The sequence below is a fragment of the Electrophorus electricus genome, chromosome 19 (assembly GCF_041902795.1).
Source record: "Electrophorus electricus isolate QZ-2024a chromosome 19, ASM4190279v1, whole genome shotgun sequence".
Taxonomy (NCBI): domain Eukaryota; kingdom Metazoa; phylum Chordata; class Actinopteri; order Gymnotiformes; family Gymnotidae; genus Electrophorus; species Electrophorus electricus.
The window spans coordinates 7755172-7778199 of NC_137515.1; the positions used below are offsets into that span (position 1 = coordinate 7755172).

The window sequence follows — 23028 nt, forward strand, 5'->3', positions numbered from 1 at the left end:
TGAAAATCCGATCTAATTTACTACAATGTTTGCAACGCAGAAAACTTTTAAAAATCAAAGCAGTTCATTCTGAATGATACAAGTTACGTATTTTTTAAAAGTATCAAGGTGTTCGGTATCGGCGACTTTTGAAAAAAAAAAATCAAATCAAGATTGAAGAAAACGTTAACGTTCGCTTATTATTAGATGTTTACGTGTGTTATCAATTGTTGATTATGTGTAGTGACTTTTTTTGGTGCTGACATGAAAATAGAGTACAGAAAATTCGGAAGATATTTAATTTATAAAAATGCACTCAAATTCGTTTTCATCATTTTAAGACGAAAATATCAAAGTTCAAATGTCAGGAAATAAAACAGCATATTAGAGAAAAAATGTACAAACTATATATTTTATTTTCAGTGTTGTTTTTGCCTAGAGTATTAAACGCTTCTCGTAATTTCAAGTGTTGGGGACACCAACATCTTAACGGAAATAGAAAACCCATAATACATATTCATGAGGGAATACTGTTTTAAATCACTACTGTAGATAGAATGATCCATCTAAACACGACCTTACCAATAATTACGATGCGATACTAGAAATATCCAGCAGACGATATTGTTGCTCAATATTTTTGTCCGGTAAGAAATAATTATCACAAATATCAAAACGAAATTTGTCATAAAAAAAACACACACCTGGAAAATTGTGGTCACTTATGCAGAATTCACGGCAACTGGGACCTCGGAATTCCTCAGGTCAGGGCTTTCACGCAGTTTTATCTGTTTTTGAAGAAATAAGGAGGGTAGCGCATAAGATAGCACTTGGCTCCCCTGAAACTGGCGTTCAGTTAGCTATTTTACCTTTCAAAGGTACACCGAAAAAGAGAGCTGAATTGCATCATCTGAATAGTTTGAGAAGTGAAAACGATATGATATCCAACGTTCATATTGCCGAAAGTGGCCTGTAAGCGGAGATTTGACCAAAAAGCCTACGTATAATGGCTTAATCTCCCACTTATATAAGCATCTCCTTATATTTAGGTATTTCAAAGCATATCATACACAAATGCTAACTTGAGAATCTGGTTTACATTTACAGCAATTAGCTGCCCTTATCCAAAGTGACTTACAGTTATAACTGAGTACAACTTGAGCGTTAAGGACCTTGCTCAGGGGTCCAACAGTAGTAACTTGGCAGTGGTGGGGCTTAAACTGGCAACTTTCCGATTACAAGTCAAGTACCTTAACCACTGAGCTACCACTGCCCTGTTTTAAAAGCGTAAAGAGCGCTATTGAGTACATATTGTTCACTTTGTACTACAACCACCCTGATGAAGTGCTCTCTCAGACCTTTCAACTCTGAGAAGTCAGAACTCTTGGAAAAACTACGACTGAGTATGAGTTATGAGTTACACGCAGTGTTTAAGGTCGGTAAAAGGTGACCATCTTTTTCCATGTTGGCTGTATCAACAGACAATTAAGTATTATATACTTAATTTCTACAGTGAATAAAAATATTAGAAAAAGGATACTACAGATATGCAGTAAAGATATTAAAAGGATACTACTATATGCAATATACATAGCCAATGACTCAGTTCGAAACGACCTATTACTGTATAGGGCTACTGCATACTGCACTAAGTATATACTGTATACTGATTCCCATAGTATGCAGTATAGTAGCCAGTATACGATAAACCACACTATAGGATTACAAAAACGTATGAAGGTTACTCCTACTTGTGAAAGATTATCTGCCACTGTTGCATGACAGGATACAGTATACCACAAAGATAGCTCTGGTAGAAAAAAACTAGGGTCTATATCCATAAAAGCCATCCCATACTACTGATGATAATTTTGGGTTCCTCAAAGGTGGTCCTGTTTCATAGGGGGAAAATTTCAACCACTACTCCTTGTAACTCTGTTCCAAGGGGGAAGGGGACATTGAAAAACAGAGGATAGGGGTAAAAATAAGAAATGGGATTGGGCCTTAGAATGAGAATTAAAAAGGGATGTTAAGGGGCATCCTTACTTGGATGCTTAAAATAAATAAATACATGTATATTAAAAGCATTAAAAGATTTATTTCAACATACTTATTAACACTGAGGATTAATGTGTTGTACATGATGGCTCATATCTTTTACTCATCAACAAACGGAACACTGATTTCACAAGTGTTTCTCTATCCAACTAGTCCAGAAAATGTGAATGTGATTAACCTGATGTACTGGGCCATGCAACTAATATGTTTGATGAAAACCATCTTAATCTTTTAATTAACGAAAATCACTTAGACACAGGAAGACTATTTAATTAAAAAATTAATTAAAAACATTGCTCAATATTATAACCACTTCTGTGCAGGCAGACATGACATGACATGCACAGTAGCTTAATGGTGATAAACCTTTATTTCAAAGTAGACCACAACAATACACATATGAACAGTGGTGATGTAAAGCTTTTCATATTGTAGCAAGCTGAGACTCAACTTACTGTAGCAAGTTGTTTAAATACAGGCACAGATAGAAGTATATGCTTAGAGATTAGTAATGCTGTTTGACATGTATATTAAGTGGAGTGCAGCCAGTAGTTTCTCCAGTGCTTTTTACATTAACGTTTGCATTGCAGCCATTTTACAGGGATTACATTTTGTACTGAAATTAAGTCAGTGTATTACAGAGCATCCTGGGTATTCCCTGGGTACGTTGCTCTTAAATCCAAAATATCAATTCCACAAAAAGAAAAAGTCCAAAGTCCAAACTGTAATTGTCATTACTACACAAGGAAATGACAATCCCTTCAACTGTGAGTTAAGTTCTGGTCAGAAGACACTAGACATACTGCACCTAATAATGCAACGCAAATAAATGTAGCTTATTAAATTGGTTAATTCTAAGCAATTACAATTAAAACAAAAAAGGAGTGAAATTATATAATAATTTTAGAAAACTGGAAATTATTAGAGATGGAGGATTCACCATTTTCTGTCCTCGTAAATTCCATTTGTAATGGTTCAGTTTAAGAAATTAAGTACAGAGCTATGTGAAGGCCGGGAACAATGGAATGACATTACGCAGAACTTCCTGCTGCCAATATACGATCTGGTGACGAAGAATCTCCTCTAATAACTGTTCCTAGATTCATTTTTTTTTTCCCCTATAGTAAGGCACTTGTGCTTCTCTAGACTGCTGTGCAATGCTTACCAGGCTTTTTTCCTACATTAAACAGTGACATATTGACAGACATTTATCCATCTACATACATTTTAGTTTTGACGAGATGTTAGAATTACAAGTCAAAATAAAGTCTAAACCAGGTGAAAATGAAATCTTTAGTGCTCTTCCCAGATTGGCTGCTCTTCCCAAATTATATCTAAAATCATAGCCCATTTTAAAATTTCCTTTTTGTTTTTCAACCTTTATCCTTGATCCCCATTTTACCCCTTTTTTTTTGGCTCAAATATGTCAGGGTTTTATTAATGATTACTGTCCACGTTTGGAGGGAGGCACAAGGTGGTCAGGCAGCTCAGAAGGTAACTCATGCCCTTCCAGTTTCACCTTGATAAGATGGTTGGCCAAGGCAAACTCCTCATCATCCAGGAATCCATCTTTATCTACATCAGCAAGCTTCCAAATTTTTCCAAGGACAGTATTAGGTAGCTTGGATTTCACCATCTCCTTCTTAGCCATGGCACCGGACACCTTACCATTAACAGGAGATAGGGTGTAGAAAATCTCATCATAAGTGGGTTTGTCTCGTGCAACAATCCACTCCAGCTCATCGATTCCCTCTCCAGCTCCTTCACCATATCCATGACCAAAGGGGCCATTCATGGCACCTTCAAAAGCACCACCCTGGACTACCTGGCTGGGCATGGCTGCTTCTTCCTGCCGCACCAGGGTCATGAGCTTGGCAATGTCATTGGAGAGCATGTCCTCTACAGCCTCCATTAGCTTAGGCTTCATTGACTGGAACTTGCTGAAGTCCTGACCGGCCAGCATCTCCTGTAGGCCAAGACCAATAGGAGTCATGAAGGAGCAAAAAAAAAAAGAGGGGGGAAAAAAGAGTACAATCTTTACAGTAGTCAGAAAATCATTAAGAAAGAACAAATGTTTAAAAAAGCCATTCAGCACTCAACTGAGAGTGTACAGTTTCCCCATACCTGCATTTTAGAGAGTTTGGGAAAGTCTCCTGGGGAAATCTGATGTTCTTTCTCTATCTTTGCGTAGATGTCTCCAAGGTTGGCAATGAGCTCTTTCTTTTTATTCTCCTTCCCAAACATGTTTGGCATCTCTTTCTTTAGCGCACTGATGATGTAAGCATGGACCTAGAGAGTACACATTTGATTTCTGATTAATTTTTTTTGCATAAGGCATTAGAGTCTACCATGTACATATATTTGAAGTGTTCTCTTGGTGGAGTCTAAGCAATCCATTTACATGCATACAGTTATGATGTGAAAGTCTGAAAGATTTAGAAACAGTTATTCCCATTTTATTAATCATCGCGCACACATGCGCGAGCGAGCAAACACACACCTACCTTACTCGACAGAATGCCTGTATATTATATATATCTATATATCTATATATCTATATATCTATATATCTATATATATATATATATATATCTATATATATATATCTATATATCTATATATATATATCTATATATATCTATATATATCTATATATATCTATATCTATATATATCTATATATATCTATATCTATATATATCTATATATATCTATATATATCTATATATATCTATATCTATATATATCTATATATATATATATATATATATATATCTATATATATCTATATATATATATATATATATATATATATATATATATATCTCTATCTCTCACACACCCACCCCTTACTCAACACCACGCATGCACGCACACTATACTGATCAGCATATATGCACACCTCATCCAACACACATTACCCTCCCCCACTCACTCAAAAGTGTACAAACACAAAAACTGAGTGTGGATGCATAATTTACAGCATTTGGCCAGCAATGCAAACCTTTTCAACAAAAACTGATCTTTGAAACCTCAATTCAGTCAGCATGATAACTCCACTATGCCCTGTTTAATGTATGCTAAAAAGCAGCACAACACTGAAAAGCAAACCTTAGCCAGTCGGGCCCTTTTAATGAGATCGTTGAGTTTCCGCAGAGCAGCATTGCGAGGAAGTCCCTGGATGTCCTGGAAAAGATCCTTCTCTTCTGCCTCAAACAGCTTCCTGTTGTCTGGCACCAGCAGAGGCTGAGCCCAGAATGAGCCAATGTATACTCTAATGACCTCTGGGGTGTTCACAATTTTCCCCAGTGACCACATGAGAGCACCATAGACCCTCATTAACTGCTGAGTGCCAATCTGGTCGGCTTTGTTCAGCACCACTCGCATCTTATCCTCATGGTTCTTCAAGGCACGGATCACCTCCGAAAACTCATCCGAGATATCAAGCTTGTGGGCGTCAAACAGGAGAATGATCCTGTCAACACGCTCAGCAAACCATTCCAGCACAGCTGCAAAGTCATAGCCTATAGGAGAGAGACAGACAGCAGGAGGTTAGTTTTATTCCTGCACTGAAGTAATAACTCGCTACAAAAACACCTTTTTAAACTTGTCTCTGCATTTTTCCCCAATGAATATAGAAGTCAATTCCCCCTTGTGTTTTGGCAAGTCATAGATAGTATTGCTGATTAAATAAAGTTTAGGGGAGGAGGGGTTAGCTTAGCAATGCATTTCTCCCCCCAGTTATGTACTTTGTAATTCATTAGCAACATTGGTGAAAGTTGTTACTATTGCATATTTGTGTTAACACACACACTGATTTATACAAGGACATGTTACACAGGACAAAACTTAAAACGTGATGTTTCCATAGAAAGAGGACTCTCTAAGATGTGCTCTGTTCTTATGTGAAATGGGTTCCTGCTCCCTATGAAGGGGGGTTGGGGTCTTTTTCTGGCTAGAGAGAACCATAGTTGACATGCCCATTTACACTGAGAATTTTAAGAGTAAAACGTTTTCCCAATATTATAGTCCTTTGCCTTTATTCGTTAACACTGGTAGCAGAGAATGCTTAGTAACTACATGACTCCACTGGTGTTCCATGAAAGTAAACCTTATGAAAGCCTTAAAACAGCTTTAAAAATAGATATTTTTCAATATTGAATCATGTTACCAAACTAGAGAAAAAGAAGCAGGCGCCAACAGTTGTTTTGTCCTGTTCTGAAAGGGCGAGAGAGACTGCGATGGAAATTTTGGCAAAGGATTTTGACAACGATGATGGTATAAATGTTAAAAGTAATTGATTCCATTTTTTTAAAAAAGAGGAATCTTAAAATATTTAGGAAGAATATTCAGTCTTGAACAAAATCTGTAGTGATTTGGATAAGCTCAATTTGAATAATCAACTACATAATTGAACAGGGATACAGCCAATACAGTATTTTTGCAAAAATCTTAAATAGAGCTCCCCGAAGCAATGTTACCTTTCAAATGACTAGACCCTGCATGTCTAGACGTAAAGGACAGACAGCTTTGCATGTGCAGAGCTCACCTTTACATCAGTAAAATCTGCAGTGAAAAGGATCTTTGGAGATGAATCCTCCAAGTCAATCATGAGCATTAATATGAGTCACAAGTCAGCATACTTCACTGTATCTCTGAAATGAAGGAATGGTAATTTACATTTCCAGAGTAACCAGATGAGGGCACTATTACTGCTGACTAAAGCTTTCCTGAAGAAGGCAAGGGTAGTACAGGATATGGAGAAAAACTAAGCTACCATGTTCCAAGACCAATTGACCCATTACTGTGTGAACATACTTAATAAGGACATTGGAGAATCAGTGTGAAGAAGAAACATTTATTGTGACATCATTACTCCATTACTAAATAACTCCAGATGAGAAACACAAAATCTCACTCAAATTATATCTACATGCATGGACATACATCAACTTGTAGACTTTAGAAATTGATGAGCAGTTCAGTAAACAAAGGTAAACAAAGATGTTCCAATTTTAAAGCACATAGTAGACAGTAGTGAGACACGCCAAAAGGTATGGGAGACCAAAACTTAAGATGATGTGGAGCTGCCACTAGCATCTGAACAATAAAATGGATTTACATGAACTTGAGCAAGGAGTACAGAATCTCCATATTGTTGATCACACTTTTAGTGCTGGTAGCATTTTAAACACAGATCCTTAGAGATTGTGAAGCATTTCATCCATCCTTGGATTAGTGTACAAGGCCTGCCTCAGAGGTTATTAAATACTAATGGTGATGAATTTAAATAATGTTGACTTTAGAGACATGGCAGATAACTTGCATTGAAAAAGACAAGTGCATACAGCACTTGGAGTAAAGGACATCTGGAGAGACACAAACACTTACAGAAATTGGACAGAAGGTGAAGAAAAGCAAAATTTGCAACTAGAAAACAGACTAGACTGGGCACGCATGGCAAAGCACAGTGCCTACAAGAAGGGTACGTACCCTGAAAGAAACATGCACTGAAATAATACCAAAAGCTCAGCTTGTGGCTAGGGGTACTGAGGTAGTTAATATAAAATCACTTCAAAATAGCTCACCAACTACTACGCATGGCTCTTGATATGCCAAAAGCACTAGCAAGTCCATGGACAACAAATCCACATTCTTACTAGGAATGGAACTGTCTTGTGACAAGAATGATGCCTCAGATAAAAAGCAGCTTTTCAAGTTGGGCCTAAGGAGCATGACAGAATCTGCTATCTAGGGACAGATATCGCTACTGCTGATGGAAAATTACTACTACAACAACAGGATAATTCATGTAATTCCTCCCAGGTAATGCAGTGAGATGCACTTATTCAACTGCAATGCAAGACAAGTCAGATTTTGTGTTGCAAGACAAAGCACAATATGTTTGAGGCCTGCAACTTAGCATCCAGTAAGAAACATGTTATAGTACAAACTACATGAAGCAAACAAGACTGAATTTCACATTATTAGGAAGTGGGGTTTTGAAAATTCTACATATTGGGAAAGATTTGTGTTCAGTGATGCTTCACTAGGAACTCTCCCTGATGGATCACTCAAAGGGGTCAATAAAGAAGATTTTTGCCTTTATTAGCAGTCAAAAATAATCTGAAGAGCTGTGCAGAGCACACTTGCAGGAGAAACCCTTGCAGTGTCTGATGGGCTTGGCAATGCCATTTTTCCAGCCACACTCTTTCCTTATCTTACAGGAGGATGTCACAAAAGAACCTGCCACACATAACTTGCATCAAGTCCACCAAGTCATTTGCAGAGAAGAGGCTTCATCTAGTGATGCGCAGCATTAAAAAACTCATTCAAGCTCACAGAATTCATTGTATGCTGTGATTAGCAGCTAAATAAAAGCTACCTGATGGTCTCACTAATAAAGGAGCCTTGGCTTTAGTGCTTTTGAAGACAATCATTGAAAATCTCTGACACCTTAGTGATATGAACATTTCAAGTGTTTGCTATACTGCCTTGGAAATTTGGGCTGCTAATATTTTCACTGCGTGAAAGAATGCAGTACCTTGAAGCATTGGGATAAAGAATCCCATACCAACACATCTCACATTTAAGTTTATTATAAAAAGAAAGAAAGTAAGAGATGGGACTTTGATTGATAAGCTCTGTTCTTATGTCAAACGGAGGTTTGTACTTGTAGGTGTGTTACTCTTCCCTGAGAAAGGGTTTTTGGGAAAGGGGCAGAAAAGGAGATGGGTCTTTTTTGGCTGGAGAGGTCATTTGCAGACATGTACGTTTAAGACAAGAATTTGATGAGTAAAAGTTTTCCAAGATAATATACCTTTGTCCTTATTTGTTAAAATTAAGATGTTAGTGATTGAGTGGTACCAGCAGTTCTCTTAATAGATTTTTCTTCCAAAATTATACCATGTCAGTATGGGTCATCCTTAAAATAAGAATTAGAACCCTTTCAGTCCCACTGTGCTGTTACATTATAAAGAATGCTCTTGGCTAATGTCTTGAGAGTTTTGCTTCTATATTTCTGATATTACTGTTAGCATTACAGAATACTAACATTACAGCCCATTGTTTTAGTTGTTCTGTTAATTTGCATGGAAAGCAATTATTACTTGAGTGTGAGCATGTGAAACATATCTGTACTGTGGACAGGACACGTATTTTATTCTAAACAGTCATTAGTGTCGGCAGGACACATTAAGAGGTGGAATCCAACATGGGTGTGACCTCTCAAAGTCCAACCAGTTCCAGACAGTGAGGGGATATCTTGACAGATAGAAAGTCACGAAAAGGGGGTGTGATTTAAAACATAACTGATTCATGAACTGGAACCTTCCAATATATAAAGTTTCCAAAACAACCTTTTCATCTAAAGCCAGGATTGTGTGAAGCTTGGACATGGGTGGAGGAGCAGATATACAAAATACACCACCCACCCACCCACCTACCCACACATTTCCTGTTTCCCCAACTGGTTCCAATATGTGGAACAAGATTTCCAACCTTACACTGACTTTTCTGGGTGAGTAAAATGACACCAGCCACACTGCAATACCGAAATAGACCAGGCACCAGCTGGCTTGTATGTACTATACATAGGAATTAATCTGAGTGATTTCATCGCAGCGTACAACCAACATAGCCATATACACCAGTGCTGCCGAACCTCATTCACAAACACGTCAACCTCATGAAGAAAGATGACAGACTGAGGATAAGTTCGAGGTTCAGGAAATGTAAATTTGCTAAATCAATCAATAAATAAATGGGCTGAAAATAACCTACATTTGTTAATTGCAAATTTCTTAACCGACCGACACATGATGGCTGTGACCTGTGACCTAAATTAATGCAGGTACAGTCTTTAACCTTCAATGAGTAATAAGTCAAGGAAACTGCACTTGGTATAGCTTGGAAGATATTGCACTACTCATCTGATGGCCTCAGTCAGTTGAACTTTTTGGGTGACCTGTGACGTGAAATTGGTGAAGCTTCTGTTACACAATGAAGAGATTCTGAGAGCAGTATCAGGAACACAAATGAACAATGAGCAAAAATTGCAAGCTAAAGTCATGAAACTTTAGCTTGCAATTTGTGTCTTGTGCCTGGCAAAAGTGAAATTGTAGCTTCGTGGACTGCAACAGCTGTATGCCCTTTGGACAATCCCACATTACACATTTAAAATTCCACCCCGATCAGTTCTTCAGTCATTCCCAGTAAGAATTAAAGATCTTAATGGAAATGAGTACAGAGTCTTTCATATTCAGTTACTGAATAACTACAGCAGTGTGGCAACACCTCTTCACAAAGGTTAAGAGCATAAATAAGTCAGCTGAGGTTGTCTGTACACCCAACAACCACACCTGATCTCCACTGGTTCGCCGTTGAAATACTCAAGATGCTTAAACAGAAAGAGAGTACAAGAAAAAGTACTGGAAAAACTGAAGTCATAAATGAACAAGTTCCAGCCTCATTCCTCTGCCAAATTCCTCATTCCTTCATGCAACAACCACGCCTGATCTCCACCGGTTCTCTGTTGAAATACTCGGATGCTTAAACAGAAAGAGAGAATACAAGAAAAAGTACTGGAAAAACTGAAGTCATAAATGAACAAGTTCCAGCCTCATTCCTCTGCCAAATTCCTCATTCCTTCATGCAACAACCACGCCTGATCTCCACCGGTTCTCTGTTGAAATACTCGGATGCTTAAACAGAAAGAGAGAATACAAGAAAAAGTACTGGAAAAACTGAAGTCATGAATTAACAAGTTCCAGCCTCATTCCTTTGCCTAATTCCTCATTCCTTCCATGCTCTCTATACCACGGGTCTTTAGCCTGAGATCAACAGGCACTTTGGAAGTGCCAGTTTCCATTTATTGATTTACCACACATGGTAGTACAAAATATAATTTATTAAATCATTAAAATTTTGCCTTTGCAATACTGTCTTCACAGAAAGCCACAATTTGTAAACGAGCATGGAAGTAAATCACAGAAGTTCTTATTATACGCTGTGAACTCCTGACTAAGCGTAGACAATGCAGATGAGGGTTCTGTATGAGTTCTGGTCAATCACAATATTCACGTGATCCAACAAACACAAATTTGTTCGATATTTTTTGGTAATAATCAATCTAGTCTGTAAACATACATCAAGGGTTAAGCACTATTCATATATTTCACATATTGCAGGAAGGAACACAATCACAATATGTGCCATTTTATATCACAATATAGCATGTATGTCCATATCATACAGCCTTGAGCTACATTTCTCACCAATTGCTTGGTTTTGGCTTCTGCCCTCGTGACCTACTTTAAATTACTGGTGGTCAAAATGCAATGTGGGTTCTCTCATATATGAAAGTGAAAATAGTATTTTCTGAGCATCTGCTCTATTTTATAGCTTTCATTATTTCAGGTTTGTGCAGTCTAAACAGCACAGAGACAGGCTCAACCTTTCTAACATGAAAAATGAAAGGAGCACTTTACACTACCAGGAAGAGAAGACAAACTCCTCAGAGTTACGACCAATGCAATGCACCCTCCTAAATAAGAATACAGGGCTGGGAATTGGCATTCAATTTCAATTCACCAAACAAACCAACAAAACCACGATTAAGCACAAAAAACAAAAAAAAAAACCCCATCAATATCTTATTAGAAAGATATTCATTTGTTTCAAATATAAAAGTGTCATACAAGCTGGACTGAGTAATGGATTACTCACTAAAGAATTAAGTTTATATTAGTAATAAAATATTTTACATGATATCAGCAAGATGACGAGCATCACGGGATCTTTCACATGTCCTCAGGGGATAATGGCTTAGCTTGTCCTTCCAAGTGCTATGACAAAGAATCATTCTGCAAAGACGGTATCTGTGAAGATTTCATAGACACACACAGTATGCGGTAAACACCATGGGACCTTGTAGTGCACCTGGTTATATGAGACAAGGACACTAAATGACATTTCAGGAAGAAAGAATGTGCTGAGCTCACCTTTATACTTGAATGCAGACTACGCTGCACGCCCATAATGGGCTATGGTTCACTGAACAGTTAACTTAACGTTAAGCTAAAGAAGGGTTAGAATCCAAGGCTGGATGTCAGCAGACCTCAGCAGATTATTAACTGACTAAGGAAGGTACAAGATCCAAAGGAGAACAAAGCACAGTTCAGTTTTCTCAAAACACACAGAGCTTTAAGCATATGAATAAGATACTTGTCAGGCGATATGAAAACTGAGAGGTGCTCAGTATAAACTGAATGAAATTGTTTTGTCAATCATACCATTAAATAATCTACAAATCAAGTGCGCACACACACTGAATTCTAAAATAATTTTAAAAACCCTTCAATATCCTCCTCTATGCAGTAAGAAATATCAACGCAATTTGTATTGGTCCATTCCAAAACGTAACATGAAACCTTTCATAAACTATAACTTATCCAGATTTCATTTGACAATGCAATCTGAACATCACATCTCAGAGTTCGAAGCATGATGGGTAGCAGTGATGGAAAACAAAACTGAAAAGTACTAACTATGAACTATTTTGGCAACAAGCCACCACTGGGAGAACAGGAAAGTGAGAATCATGAACTTGCGATCACCCCTTACCCCCTCACCCCCCCCCCCCCCCCAAGTTCATGTATAAAGTAAGAAAGAATGTGTGTGGGTGGAAATCTCTGTATGAGTTTTTCCACTGATCTCCCATTACTTCAGCCAAGAATTTATTTAGCTCTTTAGTTCTACGTCTTTGAACTAGAAGCATATGGAACTGTGGAAGGGTAAAGGGCATTCTGGATGCCGCTTCACTCATGCTGTAGTCATGCTTTTTCATGGCGTCAGTTGCAGGTTTCATGGGAAAAACAGGAGACCTACCAGAATTTCAATCTATTCTAATTCTGACCCCAAAAACAGTGAAAATGGTTTGAGAGAAATTAGTAATGATGCTTAAGATTAAGACCAAATGGTTGAGATCCCAAAAACGTGCATGGGGCCCATTTTGCAGTGAACCCAAAACAAACATTACGCAGCTTTGCAGCTTGGGAGAATTTTAAAGCAACTCGTTCCTGTCATCATGTTTCATCCACACACCTAGAACCTAAAGTAATACCGACCGCCCACCCCTGTGCTGTCTTATTATCATATTTCCACAATGCTCCTGCAGCAGTCAGTCCAGAGAGCTCTGTACAATCATCACTTGAGCACACAGAAAATTATTTCACCCAGCAAAGGCACAAGCATGTTGTCTGTCTGTCTGTCTGTCTCTCTCTCTCTCTCTCTCACACACACACAGGGAGTGGGGGGGGATGATGAGACAGGGTGTTGGTCTCCGCAGAGAGACACAGCATCACCGTGTGTCACTAACACTCCAATCATGTGTCTGAATGGTTCACGTGTACACACAGTCACAATGCGCATGGCCGCACATGAACAAGCGCAGATATAGTCGCAGGCAGGCACAGTCGCACAATACAAAACTCACAGGGTGATGTTTCAGCAGGACTGTGATTATCCCTTATGCTCTGCAGGCAGCACCATGTGAGCATAATATGGAACTGCAATATTCCTTGACTTGTACTGAAAACACTGTTGAACACTCAGTGACAATTTTTTTTTTAACCAAAATTATTTATGCCAACTTTATAAATGTAAACGCTCCAAATTGTCAAATGTCACCACAGAAGACTAATCAGTAAGGTTGAGCAATAAATTAACAACATGCTCTGCAATGAGGTATATACCACTTCATCTAAAACATATCTAGGCATTTCCTTTGGGAAATCAAGAGCCTGTGAAGCAGCAGGTAACTGAAATTACTGATATTTTGCTGGCCCAAACAGATTTTGATGACTGGTGAACACATTTATCACACTAATCACTAGCCTTTGACACCCGTGTGTAAGCCGTTTTAGCATTAAAGTGTGGCTTTGACTATGCCAGGCACATCCGTTTTTAAACTTTGTAGAAGCCTGTGGAAATGGTTTAGAAGGTAGCCAACTGAACAATGTTCCAAGCTACATTACGGAAAAACTAGTACTCATTGTCCATGTCCACATATAGGCCTATAAGTTTGCTCCTTCCTTTCCACAGAGACACAGGACATGCACCCAATGAGCAGCGCTTGTTATGCATTATATAAACAGGAACGCTAAAAATATATCTTAGTAACACTACAATAATGCAGAGGCAGGCCGAGTTAACTCTTTTTACTTTTGTCTTAAGGCATGAAATGACATGCCCAAGTGAGTCACTGACTCTCAAAAATAAAAGCAAAGCTGTAAACAAAACAAAACAAAAACCCCCCCAGAAGTCAAAACATGCACACAAAAGAAAAGAAAAAGTAAAAAGAAACTCCACCCCCAACTGACCTCTGCTAATCCTCTGCTTTTCTCCAGACAGAATTCCAGGAGTATCGATGATGCTGATGCTCTCCAGCACAGGGTTGGGCATCTGAGCACAAACAAACCTGAGGAAGGACAAGTTCAGAAACGGTCATCATGAGATCATGTGAGAAAATGGAAGGGGAGGGAGGGGAATTAAAAGTCTCTCTCTTTTGGGGGAGGGCATTTAGGGCAGGATATTTGGGCAAACTTTCCAGCTTCTACCTTAGACAACCTGAGCCTATTAACATCCTCCAGCTCCTTTCATTTACATAATAGCTCTTACCCATCGTGTTCAAATATTCTTTCTAGGTCTTCAACATACTAGCATTAGAAAATCGACCTTACTACCAAGCCCCTCCCCCGATCCTAACCCCACTGCCTTGTGCGCCCTCTCAAATTACGATGTTCTAAAAATGAACTTAAGCAGAGTCTCCCTTCCCAAACTTGTTCAATTTTCCCACTGTGAGCATTCCTCTCATTCCTGGCCTCTCTGCTATTTCACACGGCATGTGTGTCAGTGGACGGTGCTACAACCCCATATATTCTTATTCTTCTTCTTCTTTTTTAATTTATTTGAGGTAAAGTGCTGTTCTGACCAATACACTCTTCACACACCAGGCACCAAGTGAGCAGACAGAGAGAGGCTTCTTCTTCTACGAATCTCTTCACTCAATCTCTGCTTTACAACCTATAGAAATATAATCTCATAACAATTACAAGGTGGTTATTCTATGGACAGACTCATCTGAGGTTCGCTTAATCTCTGGCTTCTTAATCAAATGTTCCAGTCCACCTCTCAGCAGGCTAATGGCAAACTCAGCAGCTTTCCCACTTTTTCATGATGTTGAAATATACCGAAGCCACAGGGTCATTAACTTCATGAATTTACAGAATTTACAGAAGTGCTTTACTTCTTTCTGCTGTTCTTTCTCCTTTCCCAGATCCAAAACCCCCTTCACTTCATGGCCAAGTTGGAAGCAACATCATTTGGATGGATGGATGCCAGAGGGAAACTCTTTAGTTGCAGCAGCATAAGTCACATCAAGAGACACAGTAATTACACTACAGACAACAGAGACAGTACTGTTACAGTGAGGACAGTAATTACAGCTGAGACAATGATCCATCCAGAATACAAGGAGATGGACAGGGTGGGGAAAAAGGATTAAAGAACACGATGAATAAATAAATCACTGTTTGTTGTGGATCTGAGGCAGTGAACAGTGCCAAGATGCTATAATGTCTCATTTAAATGTCACTAGAGGGCAGATAACCAAGTGTGGGGGAACGGGTTATCATAACTACGTGACAGTAGTGCATGTCATCACATGTGCGAGGTCACTGCTATTTGGATTTGAACATAATATTTCTAACTGTTAATGTGAAGAAAACAGATAAACTCTACATACGTGTAAACCATACTCTAACTAACCTGGCTGTTATCACATGACTTGCGGCATATTCTTACAAAGTGCTGCTGTGCTATTTTCAGGCTGGATTTGTGACAGTATTGGATTGGTTTCGTTAAAGATTTCTCCCCCAATATCAGACCCAGCATTTTGTTCTGATATCGAACCAATTACGATATGCGATATTGGATCGGAGCCATCTCTATTTACAATTTCCATTTAATGGAAAAGAAATGTGTCATCAAGTCTAACCAGTTTATGCTAAGATATCAAGCATGTTTATCTACTCACCCACTCACCCATCCAGTTATCCATACCAAGTTATAAAAGTTAATACTGGCAAGAGTTCAACACCATAACCTTGTTGACTAGAATTAAGAAAAGAATGCCACAAATACTTTGGCTACAGTTTCTAACGGCTCAGTAAGCAGTGTGTGTGGAGCCAAACCAGTATGGGCAGTGTGTGTGGAGCCGAATCAGTTAAGCAGTTAACCTATTCCTATAAACAGCTAGTACCAAAGGGACGGTCACAAGCTGTGTACGCACATGCATGTGTGTCCACACATACACCTGCAAACAAAATCTTCCTCAGGACATTCTCACTCGTCTTAGTCACTTACGACTAACCTTACTGATAAAGATGCAATGTGACCAGGACAGAAATTTCAAATGTCCCCAATACGCTAGAAGAACAGCAAGGAAACAGTGTCAAAGCAGGACAGACCTGCCAACTGAGGACACGTTTAAACATAAGCCTGCAAAATGAGCATGGCAAACTGCAGAGTCATTTCCCCAGATTATCTGCAAAGTGACAACAGGAAAACTGAGCCGTGACTCAGCTTTTTCCTACTGTGGCCAGGATAAAAGCCACTGCATAAACACCTCAAACATCTGAACCAACAATGGGTATAGCACATTTTGCCTCCAAGAGCACGCAGAGTTGGGGATGATGACCCCGCATCCAGCACCCACTCAGTGAGCTACCCTCAGCACCAGCACGGACATCCCAGCCATGTCTCCGTTCCACGCGGTCAGGACTACACAACAATGACTAGTGAAACGAGGCATGGAGCACAGCTCAGGCTGATCTTATGCCCAGGTGTAAATCAAACTGGTGAAGGTCATGCAATCTAAAATGTAAAAGGAGAAAGGAAACAATACAGATGGGTAGTTGTTCATACACTTTTTTGCCTAGACAAACTTTCGATATTGTTGAGGATTCCCAGATGCATATTACTGAGATAATTCATTGGCAACAGCACTTTGCATAAATCAAGAAAAGCACATTCACCCAAAGAAAACGGACCACATAGAGCTAAACCAGACACACAGGGTCCATCTTTACCAAACGTTTTTGACAAAACAGCTAATATCTACCCTAACCCAGACATCAAGAGTCACATCTACTGCAAAATTATACCTCATTTTGAATACATGATAAACAACACGTGCAAATATTCTATTCCTTTTTTTTAATCGCAAACAAGGAGATCCATATGGCACATGGTCATACTCCCAAATCAGGGAACTTTTCCGGCATGGCACAATATGCATTAAGTCAAAGTGTATCCCCACAAAGGAAACAACCATACTTAAAGTAAGAATTGAGCTAAATTCTTATAGACATGCTCACAAATGTCTGTAATAACTGAAGATGACACATGCCACCTGAATCTTTAGTCCAACAGGACATCTAAAACTATACCTTTTTAATGAAACTGGCTGAGAAATTGTGTCTTGTTACCTCGCATAACTGAGCAGCTCAATGGAAGCTACGATCAGTTAATCATTACAAGGTAATTGAGGTAATGGTTTAAAAACAATTTTAAACAAAAACTTGTTTATCGCCATTTGTAGTCTTAAGGAAAAATAAACCACAAACGGTTATTTGTTTAAAATACGTAGTCCAACCAGTATACCTTAAGTTAAAAAAGCATTAGAGTGAAATGCTCGATTTGACGTTGGGGATTACCTGTTCAGAAAGGCGTTGCCAAATGCGTTGAGTTTTCGAAAAGGCTTTTTTGGGTCAACTACCAAAGCGTTGCCTGGAACGAGACCTTCTTGATCGCCGTACATAACTGCGATAAACGAGTCAGTGGTAGGCTCAGGACCTATACGCATTCCTGGAAAGTCTTGCTCCATCAGATGTCTAATAAATGTAGTTTTCCCTGTTGAATACTGGCCGACTAAAAGTACCATTGGTTTGTTATCGAAATCGGCGTCTTCCAAAGCCGGTGAATGGAATTCGTGGAAGCGGTAGGCATCTTCTAATGGGAATAACTTGCTCCTGTAAAGTCGCTTCAATCCATCCGACACCGTCTGAAAAAGCTCTGGATCTTTCCTCTTTCCTTCTTTATTCGCCCAGCTGAACATTTTAAATGTAAACTGTAACAAAAACCTTACAGATGCAAACAGCCTCCTAAGTAGCTAGCTCGAATAACCTTTCACGATGTCCTCTAGATTGCTGGTTAAACGTTACAATAACGTTACCGTTAGCTGGGTGACGTTAGCAAGCTGTTTGGTCTCAAGTTTGGTAACCAGCTAGCTAGCGAGATGGATAAGATAGCTATTTAATGGACAATCCAGACGGGTTCTTCAGCAAATTACGAGCCAAGGTAATTTCCCTGCGTGGTAGAGTCGTGTGTTGTCCAAAATGGATTTACTTTAAAAGTTTGAGTACAATCGCATCATTAATCAAGAACCACCTAAACGCTCAGACCTTATAACAGACTTTCCCCCAGATAGATGACATGCTTCACGCGCATTGCGGTCGTTCCCACGTCTCCTGCCCGAGCTCTGCGGTCTCTGGGTGAAGCGTGAACCAGCAGTTACTAGAGGCTACATTTTGGGATAATGGCTTTTCAAAATAAAAGCTTTGCTCCAGGTCTAAACAGTCGTGTTAGGCGTCATTTTCAGCCGACTACAATTTTGAAAGAAAAAAAAAAAAGCATTTATTTATAAAATAATAACGTATGTATGAAAACGTTTATGCTCACTACATTAAGATGTCTATATTACAGTATTATACATACTGGGGCTATAGTTCGTTTAAATCGTATTTGTTTCTGTTATCTATCTATCTATCTATCTATCTATCTATCTATCTATCTATCTGTCTGTCTGTCTGTCTGTCTGTCTGTCTGTCTGTCTGTCTGTCTGTCTGTCTGTCTATCTATCTATCTATCTATCTATCTATCTATCTATCTATCTACTTAAGCAGCTTTACATTGCATTGGCTTTTCAATTGATGAGACACATGTCCACACTCTTCCTGTTCTATATCAAACATTCTCATTAAAACTTTGCTTGTCCATGTAAGCGCTGAGTATCCTCCTCCTGGACCATGAGTACAGGCCACTCATATGCATGCAACATTTTTTTATTTAACCTTCCTAGAAAGACAGAAATCTCCCATTCTGAAACAGTAAATGTGTAAGAGGGACCTCTTCCATCAAACCACACTGGTCAATTTAATTCAGTTTTAGACTTTGTTGATTTTTACAGGACAAGCAAAAATCCTTCTTCCAAATAATAAAGTGGGGCATCACCTAAGTATATCAGCATCTATGAATAAAATATTTATATAGAATAAGTAGAACATTAACAAAGAAAAAAACAACCTTCGACATTTCGTTGCATGGATGTGTCTTAATACCTTTTAAATTGAGTCGATCTTGAAAGGATATCCAATTTTCTGGTTCCTCCCCTCACTAGAAGATAATATACTCCACAATATCATTATGACAAAACAACATGCATTACATCTATATGTAATTTTGTCCATAAAGAAATTTGGAAGAGAAAGTACAATTTAGCATTTTTACATTTGCTTCTTTTGTTTCATAATTTTCTCAGAGACAAAATAAAAATGATCCACAGTATTCTCTTAACTGGACAGTGTTACAGTGCATTACAATCTGCTTTGTCAGTGTTTGTAGAGAAACTGGAACAGCTTTTATGGCTCTGTTATACTCATTAACAGGACAGTTGAAATTAAATTTGTTAAAAAGTCTTTGTTCTAAAATTGATCCATTTTGATCCATCAAAAGAAAAAATGACCAAATCTTATACTTCGTCCACTCTTCTATGTATAAATATTTTCCTGTTGTTCCACAGTATATATTGTTTACAAAAGTATTTTTATTGCTTTGAAACTAGAGGAGAACTTGGTGGTGACATTTCTAAGATTTTACTGGTAGCTTGTTAATCTTATAATCACATATTAATAGAAAGCCTCATTCCCAGAGGGTTTGTTTTATTGCATTGGTGCTATAAATCCAAATACAGTCTTGCTGGTTAATGAAAGCTTTTAGCCATATTTATGTAAAGACTCCATTCATAACATTGAAATCAAAAGTATTTAGTCCCTCTTCTTCATAACATTTAACTCTATCACTCTATGTGTTTTTCTAAATAAACTTGATATTTACATTATTTATTCACCATGTTATTTTTTTTCCCCCAGGAACATGTAAGTAGTAAGCAAGATAAATGTCCCTTAAAGGACTTTCCATTTTAGAAAGAAACACCCATGCCAAATATACTTATGTCTCTTTGTAGCAACGAATTAAGAATGATCTAACATTTATTAATGTTTTGCTGGATATTAGTAATTTCCCTTCTTCTCATTTATAATAAAAGTCATTCCTAGATATTTAATTTCTTCTTTTACTTTTACATTACAATAATATATTCTCATGGAAAGCAATGACCTGTCTCTAGAAACTTGACAGATGTTTTATACTCAGTAGGAACTGCTTTTTTGTATACATTCAGCCATATATAGTCCTGATTTCCTTCCAAAAGAAGTGATAGCAATTAGCTGTAAGACCATCATTGTCAATAGGTTTATTAGACCGTTCCAAGGCAACAGTATCCAATTATTCAGTGTTTAACTCAGAATCACCTAATTGTTTAAATGGATCGTCAACTCCCTGTAAGCCTTACACTTCCAGCACTAAATTTTCATTACTGTCAAAACTAGGAGTATGCAGGGATGTATGGATGTTTATAAACTATAAAGAGTTTTAAAATAATTTTATGATCTATGTTTTTTATCACCTGTTAAACTCGTCTCCTTTTCTGTCAGAATGCTAAAATAAGATGCATTCTTTTCTCCTTCCATTCCTTTTGTTCCTTATCTCACAAAGTGCCCTTTAGCCTTTCTGAGATAACAGCTAACTTAGAATGTAAATCTCCTATTTTTTCTTTATCCTCTGTATAGACATTAATTTTAGAGCACAGTGTATTAATTATTTGAAACAACTCTCACTCCCTTTCCATTCAAACACACTCAGCACTGAGGCTAGGTCCAGCTGTCTTGTGAAAACTTCAGTTAGTCACCACCGAATAAGGCTTTAAGAGTACGATTGTTTAAATATAGGAGAAGAAGAAAAAATATAGGATGCACTATAATTAAAGATAGCTTATTTTATTCATACGCCAGTAAAGCCTATGGACACCAGTTAGTTTTGGCTACTATGAAGCAGCATTCATGGGTTAGCAAAATAAATTTGGGGTTATCTCAGGTCTAATTGTAGATTAACCAGCTCAATCATTATAGTAACTTATTCCTCAAAACCATCCTACTGGTTAAAAAAAACAGTTGTAAAATTTTGATCCATCAAAAGAAAAAAAGACAAATCTCATTTTTTATCCACTCTTCTATGTATAAAGATTTTTCTGTTAAAAAGTATACAACTTTTGTTCCATAGTGTATACTTGTTAACAAAATAATTTTTTAATACTTTAAAAGTAGAGGACAACTAATTAAACATAACCATCCTACTGGTCTAAATTGCGTGAAAACTGTGGATTATCACTAAGGAAGAAAGATATGCTTTTTGACGAGACAAATCTGAAAAATGTGTAACTGTTCTGTGTCAAATGTCGGACAAATGGCTAAAGCAGATATTCAGTTATCTATTATCAAGTAGCCTGTTTGTGCAGGCGATTATAGTAAAATTACATTTGTTCCAAAAATGTACATTATTTTATCTGATCTTCTTAATCAACTAGCCTAATGCTAAGCAATCCTGACAATGAATAAATAGGCCTATTTCTAATGTTTATGATTAGGAAAGACAATAGGATACATATTTTTAACTCATCTGAATTCATACCTATAAGTTAAAATGTGCAAATAATTGACTGTAAACTATTTCAAGTATCTGATTTTTATCCATCCTGCAGCCTTAGTGTACAAATTAATTAATTAATTAATTAATTAATTAATTAATTAATTAATTTTATATATATATATATATATATATATATATATATATATATATATATATATATATATATATAGGCTATTCCTATACTGTATTATTGATGTGTAATACCAACATGAAACCTCATGTAATAACAGAATAATTCAAAGCACGGTAAGCATTTGTGAATACTACAGTCTGTGTTAGGACAATTTTAATGACCTGTGACTGATAGAAGTCATACAAAATATAAGAGCACTAGGTACATTTTTTTTGACAGGGGCCTAATGCGATATCTTTTCATGGGGCCCAGAATTCCCTGAAGGTGGCCCTGCAGGTGTAATGTGCATGCAGAAGCTGATCTTTATTTCTGCAGAAGAGCATGCAGCAAGACTGTCCAATTTAATTACCACTGAAACATGAGTGTGTGGCGCAAAAGCTCCACATTAATTAACTGATTTATATTCAGCTTATTTATTTTGATTAAGCTTAATAGGTATGTTTGCTTTAGTGGGGTTTTTTTTTTCAGAATGAAAACCAGTTACATTAATTCTGGGATATGCCTGTCTGATTAATGCCAGAGGAAGCGGCTTCCTGTTTGTCGTGGGGCCACAACCAAACACCGCAAGACTTGTGGACAGGTGATACTCCATCACGATTCGGGAACAAAGGATGCAACATTTTGAAAGTTTGATCATGAAAGGAGACACCAATGCACTGCTGAATATAAAAACACAACACTGGGAAACAAAAGTGAAACTTTTTTTTGTTTCAAATGCTAAAATAGGTGGACCTTATAGTACTTTTTAAATACTGAATTTGAGTCTGTTTTTAGAATTGTTCTATCATATATGGTTATAAACTGACAGGGCAGTTACATTTTAGATTACTTATAGTTTACATAATCATAAATAAGGATGTCATTACAATTAAAATATGTACAAATTTACTTCTAAAATATATCATGTATAAGTTT

At 37.6% G+C, this 23028-nt stretch overlaps 1 protein-coding gene across 1 annotated transcript; it reads right to left on the minus strand.

Moving 5' to 3' along the window:
• Nucleotides 1–2383: 2383 nt before the first annotated feature.
• Nucleotides 2384–18654, minus strand: ehd1b (EH-domain containing 1b). Its single transcript, XM_027007796.3, has 5 exons — nt 17813–18654; nt 14417–14514; nt 5148–5560; nt 4162–4326; nt 2384–4003 (listed from the first exon to the last, which is right to left on the minus strand). Exons 1-5 carry the CDS (start codon nt 18211–18213, stop codon nt 3482–3484), a joined length of 1599 nt encoding a protein of 532 aa, XP_026863597.2. The 5' UTR covers nt 18214–18654; the 3' UTR covers nt 2384–3481.
• Between the last annotated feature and the right edge of the window lie 4374 nt (nt 18655–23028).

Excerpts from the sequence above, each read along its gene's own strand:
- ehd1b (XM_027007796.3), bottom strand. The coding sequence starts at position 18,213 with ATGTTCAGCTGGGCGAATAAAGAAGGAAAGAGGAAAGATCCAGAGCTT. Across the intron at positions 5,561-14,416 it reads AAAGCAGAGGATTAGCAGAG|GCTATGACTTTGCAGCTGTG; the intron begins GTCAGTTGGGGG and ends TCTCTCCTATAG. Across the intron at positions 4,327-5,147 it reads AAAGGGCCCGACTGGCTAAG|GTCCATGCTTACATCATCAG; the intron begins GTTTGCTTTTCA and ends TGTACTCTCTAG.